A 23,811-nucleotide genomic window follows, 5' to 3' on the forward strand; every position below is an offset into this window, starting at 1 on the left:
AGTCGATAATGTTGGGTATGTTTTAAATTTTGTGAAAATTTTGCATGTTTTTCTAATTAAAAGTATCGCTACACTAATTACTTCATGTATAATCAATATGACATATCTAGCATCAAAATAACAGTAGTTTTATATACGATCATAACTCATTTTCAAATAAAAAAATTCGCCTGTGACATTTACCTGTCATTTTGTTTGGATACCCCCTCTCTCAGCCTGGTGTTGTGCAAGGAGGTCCACTACGTGTATGGTTATCTGTAATAATGAATAATCATATATGCAGTTTTTGTTCATTTTTACATGTATGTATCTACATAAAGCAAAACAATAAAAGAAATTGAAGGTGTGACATGGGTATACAAGACTAATCCTTATGAAGGCTTTAAAATATACATATCAATCGGTATTTCACCGGCGTGCTACCATCAGGATAACATGAACTTAAGTCCATACTTGGTATTCTTCCCATTATGTGTCGCGGACCGAGATGCATTTCAGTATTACCGTGTCATGCGTTTTTCCTGGTGTCATGCCGTCTTAATTACTTGACACTTGACATTCGTTTCTCAGTCGTGTGCTCACATGACTGTATAGTTTGATTGGAATCTAGTTCTAAATAGCCTTTGAACATAGGACTGTTCAAGTTGCTTTACGTCCGGTGTCTGACGTCCGTCCATCAGCTCGTCCGTCCGGTCTGTAAACATATTTGTTACTCGGAAACTACTAAAGATATTTTACATGAGACAAATATAACTCTGGTCCATTATGCATAGTTGTACATGGTTCATGAATCAAAAAAGAAAACCACCGCTCAGATTCTCCATTACCGAGGAACCAATGAAGACAAAATATGGTATACATGAACTACTTAATCTCTTGTTGTACCAGCTTCAAAATCTTGGATCTTTTATGCATTTTGTATATAAATTTGTAGCTGCTATTTCTCAGAAACTATTAAAGGATTACGAACGACAACTACAAAATGTAATATGCATGACCCCTTTGTGTTCTAGTCGTGCATGCGCATATTTTGAAAACGATCGAAAAATCTCGCATATATTGCCCTCAGATATTATTTAAAATTTAGTTTAAAAAAATGTCAATTATGCGAAATACAATCATTTTGATAAGCTGTGGATAATAATAAGGTTGAAGAGGGTATATGGAGTGTAAGCAATGTTGATGAACCATAATTTCATATTCTAGGGTCTAAAAGGAATTACCTGAAACTTGCTGTTGATCATTTTATGACGCCATGCAACGTCTCAAGATTCCGTGTACTATATATGCACATGTTTTTATTTTACAGCTCTTTTATTGTTATAATGTACTGCAACATTTTGATATACGTAGCACTGTAACTTTACTATAGCCAATTTTTCGTATTTGACCTACCTTATACAATAACAAAAATGATACTCGAAATAACCGGACCAGTAGAAGCAGCATACAACATGTTAAGATACACATATTTCTACTGACTCGCTAAAGTTAAATAGACTACCAAAAGGCGATCGAGCCATGCTGTTCTCCAACAGTTCTTGTGGAGTATTTCGATCAGTTCCATCAGAGTACCGGACTCGTGTTTGAAGAAATGATACATTAATTAAAAATCGCTACATATATGAGTGTCTAATAATTATGTCTGAAAATAAATCATACATGTGTTAATCCCTCTGTTTTAAATATGTTCGTTGCGTGTGACCTGAGCGAACGTTCTGGTCTTCCCCAGCGCGCATGTGATGTGCGTCGGATATTCAGGAGTTAAAATAGGTATAAATGTCGAGTAACTACTACGATCATTAACTGCGCAATTCATTGAAAACGGTAAGAACATGTTTTGCATCGACAGAGCAGCTGTTATAGATATGATTTGGAGATTATGTCCAATTCTCGTAAAGTGATGTTTACCAATTTATGTTTATGTGATTTAGTTGATCTTATTGCTTTGTATGATATATTTTATCTGTTATAATAAAGGTTGACTATCACATGAATACATATATCCAAATTGTTTTTTTAAGAGATCATTGAAAACCCAATAAACAGTGTAACAATTTTGCCGTAATTGGAATTTGATGTAATGATATTAGCAGTATTATGAAATATGAGATTTACTGAGAAAACGGAAATTATCAGGAAAGCTATCTTCTCATGTCATTTTCTATTTATGTAACAGATTGATGTTCGGATGACATATTAGGTGATACTGTTTAATACGTAAAGCCTGCTGTAGGAATAAGATGTAAGTAGCCTATACTGTATATGTTATATGCATGAAATGCGAATTTAAAGTTATTTTACGACAGAGTCCCAACACTCAGCGACTTTAATTGCAGAAAAGGTCTTCACTCTGTTTTAGATCGATGGTGACCTTTGATTTGATATCTTGATGGACTCTACATGTGGAGCCGGGAACTTATCCTTCTGAAGCAGCTTGTTTCGCCACTGCTTTGTGAGAGTAGTTATGCTATTGTTTGATATCTGTGGTTCCAGTTGTTATCAGTAAGCGTACATCATTTGCTGGGCGGATTGGTCGAGTGGTTAACACTCCGGCCTTCCACGCAGGCGGCCGGGGTTCGATCCCCGAAGTCGCCGTACGCATGGATTATTCAGATAAAGTGTTTTTTTCCTGCCCACACAACTCCAACAACCCAGGTGGAGTATAAAATGGTCTGAGGTGGGTGTTGCGGTATCTGTGCTGTAGCATTCAAGTGAGGTGGCACTATAAACGATACCGTTGGAAGCACGGTTCCACTACAAAAAGCAGAACGCAATACATCTCCAGCACACATACAGGCATACACACATAGGGAGATATTAGCCAGGTGGCATAGGACTAGTAGTAAGCGCCTGATAAGGCAGCTCCTGCGAATTCCTCAATATTATATTGTATTGTTTAATATATATGCTAATTGTATTGACTGTATACAATTGTATATCTATGTACTGTAAAGCGCTGTAGAGTGGCTAATGTTAGCTAGATAGGGCGCTATATCAAATGCTGTATATTTTTTTTTTTTTTTTTTTTTTTTNATTCAGTACATGACCTAGTGATACATGTAGTTCAGTTCAAAGACCGCCGACGTTCGTTGCTACAGACGGGCCAGTACAGACTCGCACCCACCCACGCTCCATTCAAAATAAATAGAGATGTGTGGGTTAAAAAAAACTACAGATGAACGTAACAGACATTACAACCGATTCAGGTGATACGTACACGAGGACAAATTACAGGTGACACCAACTGACGAACAGACAATAGTTTTTGAACCTCGGGCGTTAGGTAAGAAATCGGGACAAAGGAAACGGAAAATTGCAAAGAGAAAAAAGAAAGTAAAGCATGACTGATACATTGACAACGACAACCATCACCACTTCCCTAACACAGAAAATAGTTTCAGTCAGCAGAGCACCACACCCTTATCTTTTGGGCACCAGTAACACGATGACAGGGCTTGCTGCTGAATATCATTTAACACACTCTTGAACGTACACAGTCACATATATACTATATATGGTCCAAGGAAACCAGGGAGGCTGTACCAGGGTGGGTTACTACAGATACTCCCAATTATTGGTGCATACTGAGATTCAATGAGGTCTGATGTCTTCTCTTCTGTGCCCCACCCCATCACACTCGCGTCACCTTTAAAAAAGACAGACAGACAGACAGACGTTCTTTATTTCCTCTTACATAAGAGATTATAAACATTTAAACACAGTTCAGCATTTACAACATTTGGAGAAAATCAAGAGAACATGTATATAGCAGAGTTTATATTTTCCAAGAGCAGCTTGATGATTTTGGCAACTGTTACAATTAGTTCTTCCCATTTATCACCCTGTAAAGTCACTTTAGTTCGATCTCCAAGAAGAAAATTCGTTTGATCAGTCTTTTTTTCCAAGAACGAAACAGCAACATAGGAACATACATTGATACAGTCAAGATTTTATCTAAAAAGACATCTCTACTTTCATAAAGTGCAGGGCATTCAATAAAAATAAAGAGCGACAATTGTATTACTGTTCGTTGTGCACAGTTTACAGACAACTCCATTTTTTTCGAAAGTGATTGATAACTTCAGTAAATAAACAAGGTCCCATGTGAATTGTCCAAATATTAAACTCAAAAGTTACAATGGGTTAGGACCCTTAATTGTATGAATACGAGAGGTCTCTGAAGAGAATTTTTCGGATTCAGTTTCTCTTTCCATTTGTTCAAGTACCAGTCGGACATGAATTGTTCAATAAATCTTTTCCATGCTGCATGCTTCGGTATTTGCACTGGATTAATAATAAAATCCCGGAAAACACATTCTAGTTTGAACTTCATGAATGTTTTGCCTACATCTTGGATTACTCCTCACTGGATTGTTGATGGATATCCATATAAAAAAACAGCTAATTCTAACAATGAACACGAGCTCCCACATAAATGTTATGGCTCCATTACACAGTTTATTCCAGAAAATCAACTTCTTACTTTCAATTTCGCTTGAAATATCGTCAATTGCCTGGCATTGAGTTGTAACGGCTGTTGGCGATTTCTTTGATAAACCAAGACATCGTCGACAGGCATATCGTTGAGTTCGTTCCAGTAAATTCTGCGGATGTCTGACTGTAGTCGTTCCATATCTCACTTCCGAATGTTATACTATGTTAACACTCGGTAGCGGGTTGAGTCCGTCTGGATGTAAACCAATGCCTAGTAACGAGTTAATAATTGTCTGCCTTTCAAACATGATTCAGTAATCCCTGTGTTAGATTGCAGATTTCTAGCAAAGTATATCCCCGCAAATGTACTGCAAGGCGTCCAACTATTGGCTCCAAGCTTGTATTGTACATGTACTAGATAGCTTCTAGCAACCTATCTACTATGACTAATAATGAATTACATTACCGAGTTGTTTTAATGGTTATAATTAAGTCTCCATTTGCTAGCATAAGCATACACAACATCAAGTTGATTTCGCAACAACGTTTTAGACGCTGCGAGCAGTAATGTATCGTGGGCTACCAAAATACAAGGCACGTGAAGTATTCCGACTTTCAATCCTTGATTAAGTTCGTCCAGGTGAATGCTCAGATCGTTAATGATTACTAAAAGCACCACGCAGATAATGTTCTCCCTTGACCGACACCCAGTAATATTGGGTATAATTTATTCTTTGCTCATCGAATAAAACCGATCTTGAAATAAATCGTAAAGGAGGCTCCAAAATGTGTTATTGAATTCTAGATTATAAAGCTTGTACATTGATCACTTCAATCCACACGCTTTTAAATGCGTTTTGATTGTCCAACAAGGCGACAAAAACTTGTTATCTAAGTTCAATGTAGTGCGCTATCGATTTCCGAGCGATAAAGGCGGTCGTGATACTTTCGCCAAAAAAAAATGACATTTTGGAAAAATCAACAAATATGGATTGTTTTCGAGCAGTTTCTGGACAACTGGTGTTAGAGTAATGTCCTTGTAGTTATTTACATCTAGTCTGTCCTTTTTGCTACCATTGAACAAAGTAATAACGATTCCATACTTAAAATGAGATGGATAATGCTCCGTTTTTAAAATCTTGTTGTATATGTCAACAATATAACTCAAGAATTTATCTCCAACAAATTTGATTAGTTCGCTCACTATGCCATCATGGCACCCAGCTTTTCTGTTGTTCATATCATGAAAGTGCTTTCTTCAGTTCCTCTTAATGTATGATATTGTCACATATACCGTCCGAGTTCTGGTAGCTTTGTTCTAGCATATCTGGGACACGCCCGACTATTTGATTCTGGTGGTGTTCATCAAAATGCTGTTTCGTTAGCGGTGTTGGACATTTACTAAAGTGATCTCTCCAAACCTCTCTAATAATGTTGCTATCGAGTAAAACATGTCCATCAATGCGCAATTCGTTGGTGGAAACTCTATCCCTTTTCCTTGTTCGAACTGCTTTTTAGGACGTTTCCGAGTCTATTTCGGCATACAATTCTAATTTACGAAACTGTTACTGTTCATACTCAGCCTTTGTTCGATCTAGCTCATGGCGGAAGCTTCTTTTTGCCGCTTTATATATATTCGGTACGGTGCGAAAGTGTTGCCCGGCAGACGCCCCGTTCTAATCCATTTAGACCGTAGACGTCTCATTTCTGCGTGTAATGCCTTATCAGTTCAATCATTCCAATACGGCTGCAAATAATGTCTGTACTGTTTGTAAGGTATTGTCAATTCTGCTGCTCTCTGTAATGCATTAATTATTGCCGTAACATTTTCTTCAATATCGGATGCGTCGCTCACATTTATATTTTCTAGGAGAGATTCCGCTATGCATTGGTAATTCCTTATTTGTTCATTTTCAACAATTTTCTAGTTTACCGATCGGTGGGTCTCTTGAAAGGTACATTTCGACAAATCAACATGAATAAAGATTCTAATCGGTGGATGGTCCGACACGTTCAAAAAGCGATCATCCCATATTATGCTGGAGTCAATTGATCAAGTTTTGATTCGCACAGTAGTGTGTGATTAAGTAAGTATAGTTACCGCATAATGCCCACGCTTGAGAGTTGACGGAAATTAGTTGTCTCTCTAACATGAACTGTTCTAGTATTTTTCCGTTAGTGTTAGCTTCGGGATGATTTTTATCGTCTAACGTTTGAGATATTTGAGCGTTGAAGTCCCCCAAAACGATAACAGTTCCTTTCTTAACGTAACTGTCTTGCATGTCAGATAAGATTTCAATAGATTCGCGATATTCCGCTAAAGTAAGGTTTGAGGAAGGCATACTACACCAAAAACAAAAACTTAGGAGTTTTCTGATTTCACACGGATACCAACGTTAACGATCCTGTCGTTCCCGTCCTGTAGCAGCGGTGTCTAGCCTCTGGCTCTTATCGTATCACATTATCATGCCTGCCGAAAACCTTGAAATTGTCATCGATTGTGTTCAAAAACCCGGCATTAATCTATGTTCTACTATAACGCAAATATCCAAGTTTTCAAGGGTCACATATGTACCGTGCGCCGTAGATAGCTCCGCGCATGTTCCATGACTGCATATTCATACTGATTGACATCAGTAGAATTAGTTTAACTGTTCTAATCGCAGTCGTAACTGAAGTCATTCCACCTGGATGTATTGTCCGTTTCGCAATGTTCCCGCCAATAACTCCTGCGTTCGCTAACATCTCTGTCATCGTAATAATGTTCTCGATTGTCGTTGTATCTTTTTCGCGAATCATGCATGTCAGTCCGCTCGTACCAGTCTCTAACAAGAACACCTTCCGGCCGGAAGTGCTTTTCTATTGCGGCTTCGTAGTCACTTTCACGAACATTCAGACGTGTATAATTTAGGATCCCCGGTATCCCAGAACTTTAAGATTCTAACATGTGTCACAGTAATAATAATAATAATAATAATATACAACATTTATATAGCGCCCTATATAATTTGTAAAATTACTCTAAAGCGCTTTACAACATATGGATAATAGTAATGTTTATAATTGTGAAAACAAAAAACAAAGGCTTACAATCACTTTTATACATTTAAGCAAGCAATTTGCACATAATTGAACAAATAAAAGGGTGGTATTTACATAACGTCTTTGCAAAGATTCTAAAATGCAGACGTGAAGAGGTGAGTTTTGATGTCCCTCTTGAACTTGGCCAGGGTATTTGACTTTCTAATTGCAGATGGTAANGTTTTGTACTGCGATCTGTATCGTAGAGGTAACCAGTGCAACGAATAAAGCACAGGTGTGATGTGCTCTCTCTTTCGAGTACGAGTAACTAGCCGTGCTGCAGTGTTCTGGACCCTCTGCAGACGACTAGTTAGTTTGTCAGATATACCACAGAGCAGGGCGTTACCATAATCCACCCGAGAGGTAATAAGTAAATGCACCAAAATATGTTGCATTTGCAGTTAAAAACTGCCGAATCCAGCCGATGTTCCTGATCCGGTAGTAACAGGATTTGGCAACAGCGTTCACTTGTTTCTCCATGTTCAGTGAACTATCAAAATATACCCCTAGGTTTTTAACAGCTGGTACAGTCTCAATAGTTCTGGCACCGACCTTGAGCTGGAGAGCCATTATTTGCTGACACTTTGGGGAAAAGACGATTAGTTCCGTCTTTTCCTGATTAAGCTTAAGCATGTTGGCGTTCATCCAGATACTGATATCTGTCAGACAAGCTTCCAGACTTTCTGAGACGGTATTCCAACTGTCATGTGGTTTGATGACCATGTAAATTTAACACTCTGTTGTTCTCCATTAGAAAGTATCGAGTTGATCACTTCATCACCTGAACCATTTCCATTAATTCTCGACGTCAGAAGTATTGGTGTTCTTTATTTACGTTGCACATCATGGAAAATGTAACTTTGTTTTGAAGATTTTGTAGAAATATTTTTCTTTATTTGTCGAGGGACAGCCTTGCCTTGTTTTGAAGCTGCTGCTGAAGAATCATATCCGAGTGGAATACGAGCTTTGTCGGTGGATGTTTCTTTGTTGGATATCAGAAGACCGCGCGCTTATCTGATTTTGACTGAGTTTTCTTATTGTCTATCATTGTTTGTTTCTTGTCACTATGTCGTGGTTTTGGACCTCTCCTTCGAATGTCACGGCCCCTCCATGTCTGCGATTCACGAGCGTTCCCTTTGGAGTAGATTGGTATTTACTCACGGCTGTATCGTATAATGACTGGCGTACATTCAAAAGATCTTCGATTTCGTCATTATATTCATCCTTTAGTTTGTCTTTAAATGCAGATCTGTCAAGCGAGCCGGCGATTACGGATGGAGATAAATGTCTAGTGTACGTTGTGGACAACTCGTACACATTTCACACCTTTGTGTACTTTCGCTTCACTGGTCATTTGTCTGATGAAGGTGACAGTGTACATACCGTACTAGTCATTGAAACGTCACATAGAAAAAGGTTATTGGTTGTGTGAAAAGAACTTTTCATAATCCATACTTACCAACCTGAAGGAAATGTTTAGAAACAGTATCATAATGTATCATCGTAGCAAATGGCTTTCAAATAAGTAAAACATGAAAAAATGTTTTGTTGAAATTAAATCATAAGGAGATTTATATTACTCAAACTCGCATTATAGTATTCAACCATAAAATAGTCCGATCCTGCCCCGATCCTAATCTGATTCTAACCGATCCTGACAAATCCTGTATATCGTTGGATCCTGTTTTGCCTTCTAATGCACTTTTTGTTTCTGCTTATATGCTTCAGTCATATTTGCGCCGACCGCCGGCCGGGAAGTAGGAATCAGCCGGCTCTCCAGCGTCGCAGGCGCCGGGGACTTTTTTCCGATGTCTGGGATTTACCGTTTTTCACACACACCCCTACCCCACGGGAGACTGCCGGGTCGGTTCCGAGGAGTTTGGGTCAGCAAAAATTTAGGGGACACCGGCAACTTTTATCTCCGCGCTAAAAGCTCCCGGCGACCGTGCGGCGTCTAAAAAATTGGCAGAAATATTGCATATTTCGAATTCTTTTGTAACATTTCCCTGTTTGCTGTCGTTCTATAAGCATCATTAAAGAGTTTGAGAAATTCCCATTTTGTAATTAGGGTTGTTTATGACAAATTCATTAAACTCTGTGCAGAGGCGATTTTACTCTCTTTAGAACGGGCTGAAGACCGTCTTGTCCAGTGGGATCAAATAGTGTGTAATATGGAAAGGAAGGGCAAAGACCACGATATCCTTCTCTCTTGCTAGTTGTATAAGACCGAACGTTTCGTTTGTTTATCCATATGAGAAAACCATATTGTCATGAACATATTGGGGCGAGGAAAGGCAAAATATATGTACAATATATATCTAATTAGGATGTATTGTGCTAGCAGACCATAACACATGCCTACAGTCTTGATCAACCTGCACTTAAACACCTGTGTTGTAAATTGGTACATTAACATTCGATATCTTTTACGGAAATCATGATACTAGAAGGAAGGCCGTGAATATCAATTTAACTACGACACGCTAGCACCATCGGTCAGGAAAATAAGTTTTGACTTCCAAGGAAGGAATAATACACAAACGGATATGCGAAATAATCACGTTTACTATACAGCATATGTTGGTCATTTTGTAAGTGAAGATCGGGGTAAACAGCCGATACAGAAAATATTGTAATGTTCGTGATAGCAATAGAAGATATCAATGGAAGATAAATATGTTACATGTTTGATATTGGTTACCCTTGAGGGACATTCATTTGTAAGGAAACGACTTCCGTCATACTGAAAAAAAATGTTTTTCATTCTTGCTTTGAATAACATGAACGGGGCTTATTCGAGCATCATTAACTGGACACGCTGGCCTTTCATGTATCGTTGGTCGATAGATACACTGTTCGTCTCCTGTAGTCACAACCGTGGAACATATACCGGAATCGATCGGCTTCCAGTAAAACAACCGTAATGCACTTTGATTGATAAACACGTACCGGAATCTGCTACTACAGGGAATTATTACTCAGTTCCTTTGGTAATACACATAGAGGAAATACAGTTGTTATAGTATCTTAAACACAATGAAAAAATATACTGTACAATGTCCTACGTACGTGTCACCAAGGTAAGTTTTGTTGCTGATATTTACAGAAAGTGTTACTTATATCTCACACACATTAAGTTTAATTTTAAGATGTTTTTCGGCTATTTCTAAAGTGTCCCTGTTATTGTTAGATGTGTTCCTGTAAGGAACCTTGTATGCATGCATTATATTCAAACAAACTATGAACACGAACTGCTCTTACAAAAATCATCCTGTTTTGCAGATTTAAATAAGAGAGCCGTGGGCTGTTTTCTTTTGTCAAATGAAATGAGCGCATTTGTTTGCGTGGATATTTGATTGTTTGCTAACAACCAAATAAATAAACACAATTATTTACCCCTAGATATATTACAACCTGTCAAGCTCACGATGATAATTTTTCACCGAATGTGACTCAAAATAGTGTTTGTATATTAACGCAAAGGTCCAATTGATGGATGCTGTACAGAAGATCGAAATTCTATCAATTTGGTAGGAATACATCACTTGGTCATGGTATGGCCTCTACATGTCTACCGGTTAGTTTTCCCACAATAGTGATGCATAGCATTTCAATCTTCTGTTTTATAAAGGACAATATCGGTGGTTTTTTTTATTGTCTGTCGAATTAAGAAACAAATTGTCACTATATAGGAAGCTTGTAGAGGTTTCAGACTCAACATTGTATATAGTGTTTATCATCAAGGCGAGTTGTGCCATTTGGTAAATGTCACGCTCAGACAGTATGAACGATGCGTCTTCTTTGGTTATTCACAGTTTTAGAGTATTGACGATGAGACAAAGGATATGAGTCAAATATGACCATTTCAAAAGAAGACAAAGGCATTACATACCAAGGATCATACTAATTAAAATAATTGAAGTAAATATGTCACCGTGCAAAAAGCATGCGCAATTAGGTAGACTAAAAATCACATTCCCATTACATTGTACGTGGTAGAATAGATATAATCAGCAAATGTTTGTATGCTATGGCGGAATATATAACCGGGATTTGGAAATATTGAGAAAATCATTCATTTAAGTCAAAACAGCCTTCGTAATACAATTTTGAAATGTTGCCGACGTTCGGTATTCCACCACATAAAACACAAGGAAATTTGTTTGAATTTTAATATCATACACAACATACTAATTTCTTACTAGTTGTATATGTTTTACACTTGAAAATACACAGGATTAGATCTCTATCGGGTTGATCAGACTTTTAGTCTGTTTTAACAACGATAAGATGGGTGGAAACCACAGCACTTTGACGAGAGAAGACACACGTCTAAATTTTGATTCCCTTCTGTCGGAAGAAGATGAAAAAGATATCGAAAAACAAATAGGTGAGTCGGTAATTTATAATATTATCTTACAGAATCTCGTTTCTTTATTTACTCTCTACTTTTTTCTCTACATTCATTTAATCTATACGGATGTGACGAAAAACTTTTTTTAACTTCATTTACGTAGTAAACATATGTATAGTAAAAACTTAGCAAATTTTGCGGTGCACGTACCAAACCTTGGTAATGTGTTTAAAAGTTTACTAATGAATAACTGCTTGGAAATGACCAACCCAATCAACTTCACTGAACAGCGTCATATAAAATATAAAAGTCTTAATAATTCACAAGTTTCGTAAGATTGACAAATACCACGATATGCCGCATTCTTATTTGTTTGTCATTTTTAGCTAGCGGGCTTGTGTACAAGATTGCTGAAAATTAAGCGGTCGGTCGGTCTTTTACCAATCTTATCGAGTGGGGTTTAAACGGAAACCTATTGATTTTGAGGGTTAAGTGATTAACCGTCGAGTTTTAATTATTTATCTTAAAATTCGTCCTCATAAATATGTTTGTTGATATACATGCATATAATGTATACAACTGCGCTGAATATAGTGTCAGCAGCATGGTGTATTTATATTTTAATGAGTGACCCTAAAGTGTAGTATATACCTCGTCAGCGTTGCTTTGTCGAAATTAATTGATATAGTCTGTGTTCCTGATAGGAACAACAGCTAAGTGGCCTTTGCCCGCTTGTTATATTTAGGATTGAGAGAGTTGTTATAGCTTTTGTTTTTTTCCTAGAGATATAGAAAATATTTGCTTGTTGCCTGTTGAAAACGGCACAGACTTTTCAGGTCAGTTTGCCGTCTCAATAACATAACATTACAATGACATTACTGTAAAATCCTAAATTTTCGTCGTTTATTTCGTGGATAACAAAAATCCACGAAATTAAATCCCCACAAAAACATAAATTTGGTATGATACAGATAGGGAAAAATCAGAAATCATCAAAATATAATGTCCTTAAAACACGCTGACACCCCTGTATATGAAAACAACGAAATTATAACCCCAGTTCCTCCGTGCTAGAGAAGAAATAATTGTTCATGAAACATAACCATCTTTAATATATAGATTGTAATTGCTAACTGGGATTTTATAGATGAATATGTCCATTACTATTTTAGCTTTCGCTTCAACTCAATCATCGACATTTATCCTTTTGCCAGCGGTTCAGTGACGTTATGATAAGTCAATAGTCAGATTCTATGTATGCCGGAACATATTGCTATCAAATGTGGGGAAAGTTAAGCTTCAGTCAATTTTGAAATTTCAGAGCAACGAACATCGAAATGCAACAAAAAGTGCGAGGATATGCGTTTTGACTTCCTTAAGGATCGTGATTACCCGTTTGAGAACCTGGTGTTCGAGGGAGGGGGAAGCAAAGGTTCTGCTCACGTCGGAGGCGTGAAGGTAAGACATAAAGTGAGGTCCGAGTTTTCTTTACTTCCAAATGATACATTTCCAAATTAACCATTAGCTAATTCACATTCGGAACATCAAATATACGAAAACACCGAGTTTGTTCACAGGCGTTACAATACAGCAACGTCATTGTAGAGAAAACTAGAATTAGCGATGATAAAATTTCGTCCATATCAAAGGTAAGACATGCATCCGTTTAGCATTTATGATAGTATATAACAAAGTTTCGTTCAAACGTTTTTCCTTGATGCGAGGTAACGCCCCTCTAAGAATATGTTTGAACTGAATGACTTGCAAACCATGATGAAGTTGTTGTTTTTTCGAAACTCCAAAGAATGTTTGTTTTCTTCATTTTGGTTGGTTTCTTTTAGTTCGTTCATGTTACGTTTTAAAAACAGACGAATTTCTTCAGGAATACCAGCTATAATTCACGAATAATGTGAATACCTTGATATTGTATATAAGTGCAGAGCGCGAGTGAAATATATGAAAACATAGTCAACTCATGAGTGAAATATATCTGTTATTTATCAGAAATTTATGAATACTTATCCTTATACAGACATTGACTTAGTAGAATTAGTGTGCGACGTTACAATAGGAATACATCAGGAATATTGTAACGTCACTATTGACAATGTTCCGTTTTTTTGTTTTTTGTTTTGTTTTACATTAAACCCTGCTCACTGATTGGTCAATAAAGTGGGAAAATTACAAGTGTATTTTTTTCACTTCATAGAAGTACAATATCAACTATTAACCTTATATCTATTTGACTGGTAAAATGTACGTAAAATGTTTTGTCAAACAGTGGAACAGCAGTATTTGCACGAACAATGTTGTGTTTTCTTTAGTTACAAAATTCCCAGGCCACAAAGGGCGATCGGAAGCTAATCGGGGTTTCCGTAATCAATGACCTGTACGTCACGCGATGATTGGTTACAGATTACTATAACAGGGAGACGGAAACACCTGAACAAATTCTGTCAGGAAAACATGTAATAATTCATGCTGTTATTCCTTTATAACAGCATTTCATTGTACATAAAGCATGATCTGTAATCTGCAAATAATTGATTTTTCATTTTTAAAAGGTTTTAGAGGAACTTGGAATTCTCTCAAAAGTAAAACGGTTTGCTGGAACTAGCTTTGGTGCTATAATTGCGACCACTCTAGCAGTTGGATATACCGTTGACGAAATGGAAACCATCTTGAGGGAGAACATTAGCAGCGATCTTCTCTTTGGTAAGGGGTTGGATGTCATAAATGGAAAACTATCTGTATTGGTAAAATTATATGTTTCTATCCAGTTTACAGAATTAATATCAAGAGTCAGCTTCTTATTTCGAGTGCTAAGATTCTGTAACATAATCCCAACCGAGGCGTAAGTTGAGGTTGGAATGTTGCAGAATTCTAGCCCGAGACTGAGATAACCCGATCTTACTCTGTTACAGGTAATTGATTTCTTTCCCTCGCACATTTCAGTTCGAAAAAAACAACCCAAGTTTGCTAAAGGCTACAAGTATCTTGTCTGGGGCCTCACATGAAAATAGCCTCTGCTTAACTAAAGCTACATTTGGATGCTTCCGCGCGAAAAAAATTGCAGTCCGTCCTTACAAAGAAGACAACGTATTTCAAAGTGTAGATTATATTTTATCTACAACATCAGATATCTTACAGCATCAAAACAATACATATAACGAGAAAACAAAAAATTATAATGCAGACTGCCAATTTTAAACCGAAAGGTGTTGATGAATACATCGCAGTGTAAAAATTACGAGAAATGTCACGTAAAGGTTCTAGCATTGAGTATGACGTGGGATATCTCTGTCTGAGGTGCGAGAAACACATGTCTCATCATTATGCTGTTTGTTTTTAGACGTTTCGTTATGGTGATGAAAGGATAATAGGTATAGATAGGATAGGAGGGTTTATTATAGTAAGGGTAGAAAGTATCCTATTATTGATGGAAGGATAATAGGTATAGATAGGATAGAAGGGTTTATTATAGTAAGGATAGAAAGTATCCTATTATTGATGGAAGGATAATAGGTATGGATAGGTTAGGAGGGTTTATTATAGTAAGGGTAGAAAGGTTCGTTATAGTGTTGTAAGGATAGTCGTCACGATGTGGATGGGAGAGTTTGTTATAGTAAAGGGTAAAAAAAGGTTCGTTTATGGTGATCGAAGTGTAATCGTTATGGTGAGGGTGTAAGGGTTGATTATAGTAAGGGTAGAAAGGTATGTTAAGGTGATGGAAGGGCAATCGTCATGGTGAGGATGGGAGAGTTTATTGTAGTAAGGGTAGGAAGGTTCGTTTATGGTGATCGAAGGGTAATCGTCATGTTGAGGATGGAAGGGTTGGTTATAGTAAGGGTAGAAAGGTATGTTAAGGTGATGGAAGGGCAATCGTAATGGTGAGGATGGGAGAGTTTATTGTAGTAAGGGTAGGAAGGTTCGTTTATGGTGATAGAAGGGTAATCGTCATGGTGAGGATGGGAGAGTTTATTGTCGCAAGGGAAAAAGATTTGTTCAGGTGATGGAACAGTTATCGTTATGGTGAGGGTGGGAGGGTTTATTATAGTAAGGGTAGAAAGTATGTTAAGGTGATGGAAGAAATTATCATTATAGTGAGGGTGGAAGGGTTTATTATCGTAAAGGTAGGAAGATTCGTTAAGATGAAAGAAGGTACGGTGGGTGTGTGAGGGTTTTAATTATAGCATGGGTAGGGAGTGTGTTTTGGTGATGGAAGGGTTATAGTTATGTAGAGGATAGAAGAGTTTATTGTAGTAAGGGTAAAAAGGTTCGTTTTGATGATGGAAGTGTACTTTAATGTATCTATGGTGAGGGTGGGAGGGTTTATTATAGTAAGGGTAGGCAGGTTTGTTAATGTGACGGAAAGGTAATTGTCATGGTGAGGGTGGGAGAGTTTATTGTATGAAGTAAGGGTAAAAAGGTATGTTAAGGTGATGGATGAGTAATCGTTATGCCTAGGGTAGGTTGGTTCGTTATTGTAAGGGTAATGATGGAGGTGTGAGGGTTTCTGGTGGTAAGGAGGGTTATGGTGAGGATCAAGAAAACTGTTGCTTTGCATTACATCATTTCAGATGCCCGTTGCAGCTTTTTTAGTTTTCTTCCCAATCTAATACGTCGCTATGGTGTACATCCTGGCAACAAACTCTATCAATACTTCGGTGATTTGCTAGAGAAGAAGACTGGCAATCCTGACGTTACCTTCGAACAGGTTTAGTAGTTACCATGCCTTGGTATATGTATACTAACAATGATCTTCTTTGATTTTTACATTTTGCTCATTAGAAACGGTTAAAGTTATTAGAAATGTCATTGCATCTCTCATCGAACTTTTTTTAGTATTATATTGTTTCGAATTTTTTGAATGTGAATCTTTTTACGACTGTTCTTGTTATTGAAATCTAAAAATATTCATTATATATGATACAATGTACTCATTCGGTTTCGTGTGTTCTGTTGTTTTTTTATTTGACATTGTCTTGTACTTATATATATACACAAGACATGTTGGTAAAAGTACTGTTTTTCAGGTTTACAAGATGTTCAACAAGGAACTTTGTTTGGTCATGATAAATGTAAATAACATGCGGGAAGAGTACTGCCACCCAAAGACCACCCCAAAAATGAGTGTTCGTCTGGCTCTGCGCATGTCTGTTTCTTACCCAGGTAAGGTTAAACCGTTTGACCAATCTTACCATAAAATGTCACTGTTGTAACCATACATCTAAGGGCATAAATCACATAACAATTACTTAATGATCGTAGCAAAAGGTTTAAGACAACCTATAAATAAGTATAGAAATAAATAGATTAATAATATATAAAGGGCCGGTTTCCAAAACGGCCCCTTCTCTGATTCAAATTTCCTGTTGGTGGTGCATTGCCCATGCTGTTGTGGTCACAAATCTATAAAGTATAAAGATTTAGGTCACTTGGTTTGTTTTTTATGGCTCCTAAAAGTTGTACCTTTCAGAAGCTGTCTAAGTGTTGATAAAATGTGCATGTTATGTAAAATATTAATGAAAATCTAATCAAATGATGGTCACCGTAAAGAATACATTCATGGCATGATTGTGACAAAAAATCATGTTTCCATCGCGCCATTTGGCTGTTTTATGGAAGAAACAATCTCAAAAATGCCATTTTCGATGATAACATTTTAGACACAAAAACTGTGTTTTTTAGAGAATACACCCTTTTATGGGCGTTGGATGCAAACCAATTTTTATCCTATTAAACAGTACGTAATATGCTATTGATGAGAGGAAAAATCATCAAAATGTAAGTGGTGGAACATTTTCAAATGTTGGGTTGAATTAGCCTATGGTTGAATTGCCGATTTTCGACTTTCTTTAGATAATTAACAAAAAAACGAGAGTATTTGCTCGGTATGTTGAGAATATGTACACAGATATGAAAAAAAGTGAGAGAAACACTTTTTCATAAAAAAAATCCAAGATGGCTACTTCACAAGTCCCCGTGGTTGAAGACATTGGCTGACAAATAGACAGAACAACAAACAAAACGTGTTCCTTATGATTTTGGTTGGTTTTCGCATTTACGGGAGTGTTCATAGCTACGGGCGATTGTATAATACCTATATTTATAAGTTTGGTTAGTCACATGGTAACGGGGATCTTTCATATCGAGCCCCAAACATACTTTCGACATATGCACTCCGTTGCCGCATGGAAAACTATTTCAAGTTTTGTCGGAATTTCTTTACCTGTGGTTGTAATGGTCGAGGGTTTTCCAGCGTCCTGTAATACCCAAGGTAGTACAAGATACTGGAGATGTGCGCACACATTCCCATCGTTCTCTCTCCAACTGGGCACTGGCAGTAGTAGTCCTTTATTGGGGCCTCAACATCGGGTGAAACGGTGAACCGTATCCAAACGTTATATTTCGTTTGGCTTTTGTGTCGAGAATGTATTTGACATCGGAGAAGGTCTGGGGAGTGCTGGTAAAGCCACACCTCATAGTCTCCGTCATCACTTAAATGTTCGGCGATGTAACCAGGAGCCAGAGATATCTGATACGTTCCACACGTAATGGTTCTCAAGTAATCAAGATCGAGACGGGGAAACAGTACGGAAGATGCATCCATCTTGACAAACTCGGACCTTGCCCGTCTAGATAGATCCGGATCTGTCTTGACTCTCTGAGCTAAACCATTCGGTGTTGTCAAACGGTCCTTCATACGTTCAGCCATTAGCCTATCTTTGGCATCTCTCTCTGGAGATCTCTGGTAGATCGGTCCTCTAATACCATTCAGACAGGCTGTGACGGTTCGAAGCAAAGCCTCGATGACATTGATAAAGCTGTTAGACACCAATTGCGTTCGGAAGAACGTCCAGTGTTTCAGACGACCATGATAGGATTCCACAATCCACCTCGATTTGGTGATAGTTCTGTCAAGATTTGCTTGGACGTCAGAATGTTGACTTTGACCGGGTTTCAGGTATGACGGCATGCTAGCATTGAGGCCAGAGGCTTCGAGAACTGGTAGGACATCTCTAAAACCTCGGTCAACGACAACGTTGTCGTCTGGTTGTAGCCAAGTAACTAGCTTGTCCATGACTTTTTTTGTAATTGTAGCATCATTTTCGCTGCCAGTGAATGGTCCTACTGTGTCCAGAATGTAGCCATCTGGTAAGGCGATGCTCATGAATTTGAGATAGTTTCTCTTCTTCTGGCCACAGTAGGACATTCTCTGGAGCTTGTGGTCGGAGCTTTTCTGGATATAAATATAGGTGCCATCTAATATGGCAGTGGCTTTATCTCCAAAAAATGCTTCTGAAAAGACAGTATTGTGCCCGAGCAACTGTTCTCTTGTCAAGTGATCCGGACCTAGAAATTGTGGGACTATCGATGTGTCTAATGCCTGTACTATGGAGTGGAAAGTTTTGGACACACTTGACTTGGAAATTCCAAAAAGAGAAGAACACTGACTCCAGGAAATGTCGGTTTTCAGTTTTACCCAGAACAGTAATAGAGCATCGTGTGTAGTCTTGGTATATATACCAGATGAAAGATATGGGGAACAGTGCGAGTGGATTTCGAGGAACTGATCTTTGGACCAACCTGTCCAGGCCATGCATGCCGAGTCATCAAGAGAAGAAAAGCTTATTGTAAACGCAGACTGGTTCTGTGAAAGGACGTGCGACACCTCTAGGAGGTCATTAATGATTTCGGACGATTTTGATGGTAACTGAGATTCCAAGGAACCTCTACCATCAAGGACAACCTCTGTAGACGGATCTAAGTCGTTACCAATAAGGTGAATGGAGCAGACGCGGGATGAGGTGGGACACCACAGTTTGTGTGAATAGATCAGGTGATGTCTTGCACGTTTTGGTAAGACTGATGATTTTGTTCCATTTCTTGCAAAGGTAACAAGACAGAGACAGCATTTTTTGTGTGAAGATGATCCATTCAAAAGATCATGAAGGGTCAGCAACGGCAGGATATGGGACGGGGAGTCGTCTTCTTCCTCTATTTCCTGGTTCTGCTCGGGTTCAGGTTCAGGCTGATTTTTGTTCCGAAGATACTTCATGTAGCACTTCTGGCAAATAAGTGCTTGTTCCTTTGCTGACATCAATCCTTGTTGCACCAGCGTATCTAGGAGCCATTTATATTGTGGACTATTTACATTGCGTGCACTTCTGTTCTTATTGCCACTACGTTTCTTGAAGTATACTTGACACCCTTCTCCAACACATTTACCCTCCATCTTGAAACAATAACGATTGGTTTATGAAGCGTCGATAAAGTAACAAAATAGCAAGCCACCGATGATTGCTGTAAACAGCTAATACTTAGTAGTTTGGTACAATTATGCGAAAATGTGTGATAAATAACGAACAACTAATTACACAAAATAACAAGACAATATAATAAATCACATTCAATACCTCCAAGAAGCGCAGAATTGATTGATTACTTAGAACAAAATAAAGTATTTCATATGGATAATCTATCTATTCGATGTGGCGTGGTCGGCAGGCACAAAGAAAGTGAGACAAGTCAGGGTCCCAACCCTGACAGAGCCACAACGCTTTGGAGATGGGACAATAAAACAAGGAAAGTGAGACAAGAATAGCTAGCGTCGAGTCAATGATTCCGTAAACGTATAGACAAAGACAAGAAGATACGGATAAATGTACAAGGCCACACGATCAGAAAATTCAGAAGAGGACAACTTGAGATAGAACAGTATTCATGTATCAGGGTGTCCTCAGTGTAAATCTTTATATCGATACTGTTTATTTAGTCGTTACACATCATAAAACTGTCATGAAAATATCCGCTCTGATATTCAATATAAAAGTTTGTATATAATAAGCTATATAATAGGGTTTCAGACAAGGTTGTTACTCATTTCCCCTTTTCTTTCAATTTACAACCACATTCAGGCGGCGATATGAGAACGTTCCACCACATGGAATTAGCTGATTTTTGGTACACATATGAAACAAGTAAAGCTCTATCCGATTTTCTGATGGAAATTTGCATCCAAAACTATATAACGGGAGAAAATTGCAATTTTATGGCATTTTTCTTCATAATTGTGTCTCTGCAAGTGCATTTTCATCCGAAAATATTTTTTTTTATGTTTTATGAATAAACACGATGTTTTGGAAATATTTATCAAAAGAAATTTATACTATGTTGCGAATTACAATTTCGAGATAACCTTCTTTTATTTACGAACTTATGTCTTTGATGCTGAAATTGACAACTTTATAAAAATACATTTTCACTGAAATTATGAAATCTGGGTGTCGGAAAGGTGTAAAATTATTCTTCGGAAAAGAAAAAAACAGTAGTTGAGCTAGATAAGAAATTATACGGGGGCAGGCTCCTATGGAGAATTAACATTCCTGGAAACAGGCCCTTTCATGAGCGTAGCTTAAAAATAAATGTCGCGAGAGTGTCAAAATAAATATATATAATGAATTATATAGTTGACAAGTGTGTCGGTATATTAAACTTTTAACATTTTTACGACGGAAATAAAACTTGTATATTGAAAAAAAAACCCGATATTATTTTAGTTTGGAAAACAAATTGAAAATTAGCCAGAAAGATGTGACAGCAATACATCAGCTGTGAAGTCCTAATCCAGTAGTTGTTAATACATGAAACTGACAGCTGGTGTTATTCTTATTGCGAAATCATTGAAACAACTGCTGCGGTTGTGTTAGATATATCTGTAAAAAATACACGTCCTAAACTGTACTCTTTATTGAACCAAATAAAAAAGTCGCATGCAACATCCGTTATGCAGAGAGAACCGTTACTGTTCTGGTTGGTCAACTAATATCTGTCGCAATGGGATGCCTATCGAAACGTATTAAAAAAATCTTACTTGTAACGACATATCTACAGTCAACATTAATTTAATTACTATCAATAAATCGTCTAAAGTGAGATTGACATTTCCCAACCTATGACCACACTTATATATCTACATGTATTCAGTATTTATTGCGGGCAGTTTGATTTAAATTATGTACCGTTGTTGTTTTAATGCTTACATACGGTCTGAATTCTAATAAATTGACGATGAATCACATATCAATTATTTCCAGGTGCCTTCCAACCGATCAAGAAAACTTTACCCAATGGCGGAACAGATTTCTTTGTAGATGGTGCACTGATCTGTAACTACCCAGTCCACTGTTTTGATGGTAAGTTCCTTGTAAACGGAACCTTGATTTGAAGTTCCTTTGTAAACGGAACCTAGATTTGAAGATCCTTTGTAAACGGATCCTAGATTTGAAGATCCTTTGTAAACGGAACCTAGATTTGAAGATCCTTTGTAAACGGAACCTAGATTTGAGAATCATTTGTGACGTACCCTTATTTTGATGATATTTTATTGATTGTACTTTAATTTGATTATCCTTCGTTAACGATGCCAATCTATTTTTATGATTATGCGTAGACGGTACCTTGATTTGTTACTTTGTTGACAGTACATTGTTTAAATGATACTTTGTAGACGGTTTCTTGATTTGATGATACTTTGTAGACGGTTTCTTGATTTGATGATACTTTGTAGACGGTTTCTTGATTTGATGATACTTTGTAGACGGAATCGTGCTTTTATGTAACTTTGCTGACGGTAACGCTTTGCTTTTGCAAATATATTTCTTCTACGTATACCTGAGAATATAGATATGACAAACGATTGAATTTCTGGTTGAATATAATATCGTTGAGTTCGATTGCAAGATTTTGCAACTGAATGTTGGCAGACCCATGTAGACACACTTTGCCCGCCATTCAGTCCACTTGATTTGTTTTCATATAATGCTGAATTTAATAAGGAGCTTATCAGGACAGGTAACAAAGACCACCATGTCCAGGCCTTTACTTCAGTATTCTCATGTTTTCTTAGTAGTTCGTTGATACCAAGCAGTGGTTTGATGACAAGATCTGAATTTTAGTTGGTACTTTGCACTGTGTCGTTTTTGTGAGAAGTGCTGATTTTTTATTTGGCGCTTTGCACTATGTCGATGGTAGGGTTTACTATTTTGATGTCAAGGCTTTTTGTAGTGAGTACCATTTTTGTAGGTCTGCCTGTACTGTGTCGAAGGTAATGTCTTCATTATATGTACCTGTGTATATACCGCCTAATACTTAATTTGATAGTGAATTTCTGTTTTGATGACAATGTCCTTATATAACCTGGTAGTTGCAACTCCACACTTATCTGGTGTTTTTCGCTCGTTAATTCCCGGATAACATATTGTGTTCGAGGTGATGCTTTCCTTACGGGATTTTACAAAAATACTGTTAATATTAACATCATTTGAAAATATATGTCCCTACTAAGTGTCAAATCTATTTTATCGAAAAATCATACGTATTATTTTGAATAATATTCCTTTTTTCTGTATGATTTGTTGTTCGAAGGATGGTGGCTTTCAATGAAACCGGAAGATACCTTCTTGAAAAGGATTCAAGGGATACAGGATTTACCTAAACTACTTAGCAAAGGAAATAGATTTGGACAAAGGAACCATAAAACGCTAGGCTTTATTCTGGTAAGACTTAGCGAAATATTATACTGATCACCTTCATTTGGTTTCAGGTATCATACTACTCATATATCGCTGACTGCTTGGCAAATATAGCATATATTTTGTACATGTATATTATATTTGGTGATCTGAGGTTTTATAAGAGTTTAACATTTTTTTTCTGATATGGTACGACTTTTTTAAAATGATGATTTTTAATCCCTATTAATCAACCGCGGAGAAGACCGCAAGCATAAACGTTATAAACGTTGGGAAAGGGCTTTACATAAGTTGGACAACTTGTGCCTAATCTGTTTTATTGTAATAGATGCAATTAAAAATATTTTTAAATCAAATAAAACTTTATCAGATCTTGAAAAAAGGAATGCGCTTCCCCCCTCC

The 23,811-nt window shown here is 37.3% G+C and overlaps 1 protein-coding gene across 1 annotated transcript in view; it reads left to right on the forward strand.

Moving 5' to 3' along the window:
• Positions 1-11,808: 11,808 nt before the first annotated feature.
• Positions 11,809-23,811, forward strand: part of LOC110462095 — a 24,800-nt gene continuing 12,797 nt past the window's right edge. Inside the window, exons 1-7 of the mRNA XM_021515927.1 lie at positions 11,809-11,908; positions 13,194-13,330; positions 14,437-14,587; positions 16,453-16,589; positions 16,909-17,044; positions 21,973-22,071; positions 23,303-23,433. Coding sequence (XP_021371602.1) covers positions 11,809-11,908; positions 13,194-13,330; positions 14,437-14,587; positions 16,453-16,589; positions 16,909-17,044; positions 21,973-22,071; positions 23,303-23,433 — 891 coding nt within the window. The remainder of the gene's footprint in view (positions 11,909-13,193; positions 13,331-14,436; positions 14,588-16,452; positions 16,590-16,908; positions 17,045-21,972; positions 22,072-23,302; positions 23,434-23,811) is intronic.

Source organism: Mizuhopecten yessoensis, unplaced genomic scaffold, assembly GCF_002113885.1.
Source record: "Mizuhopecten yessoensis strain PY_sf001 unplaced genomic scaffold, ASM211388v2 scaffold10745, whole genome shotgun sequence".
Classification (NCBI taxonomy): Eukaryota; Metazoa; Mollusca; class Bivalvia; order Pectinida; family Pectinidae; genus Mizuhopecten; species Mizuhopecten yessoensis.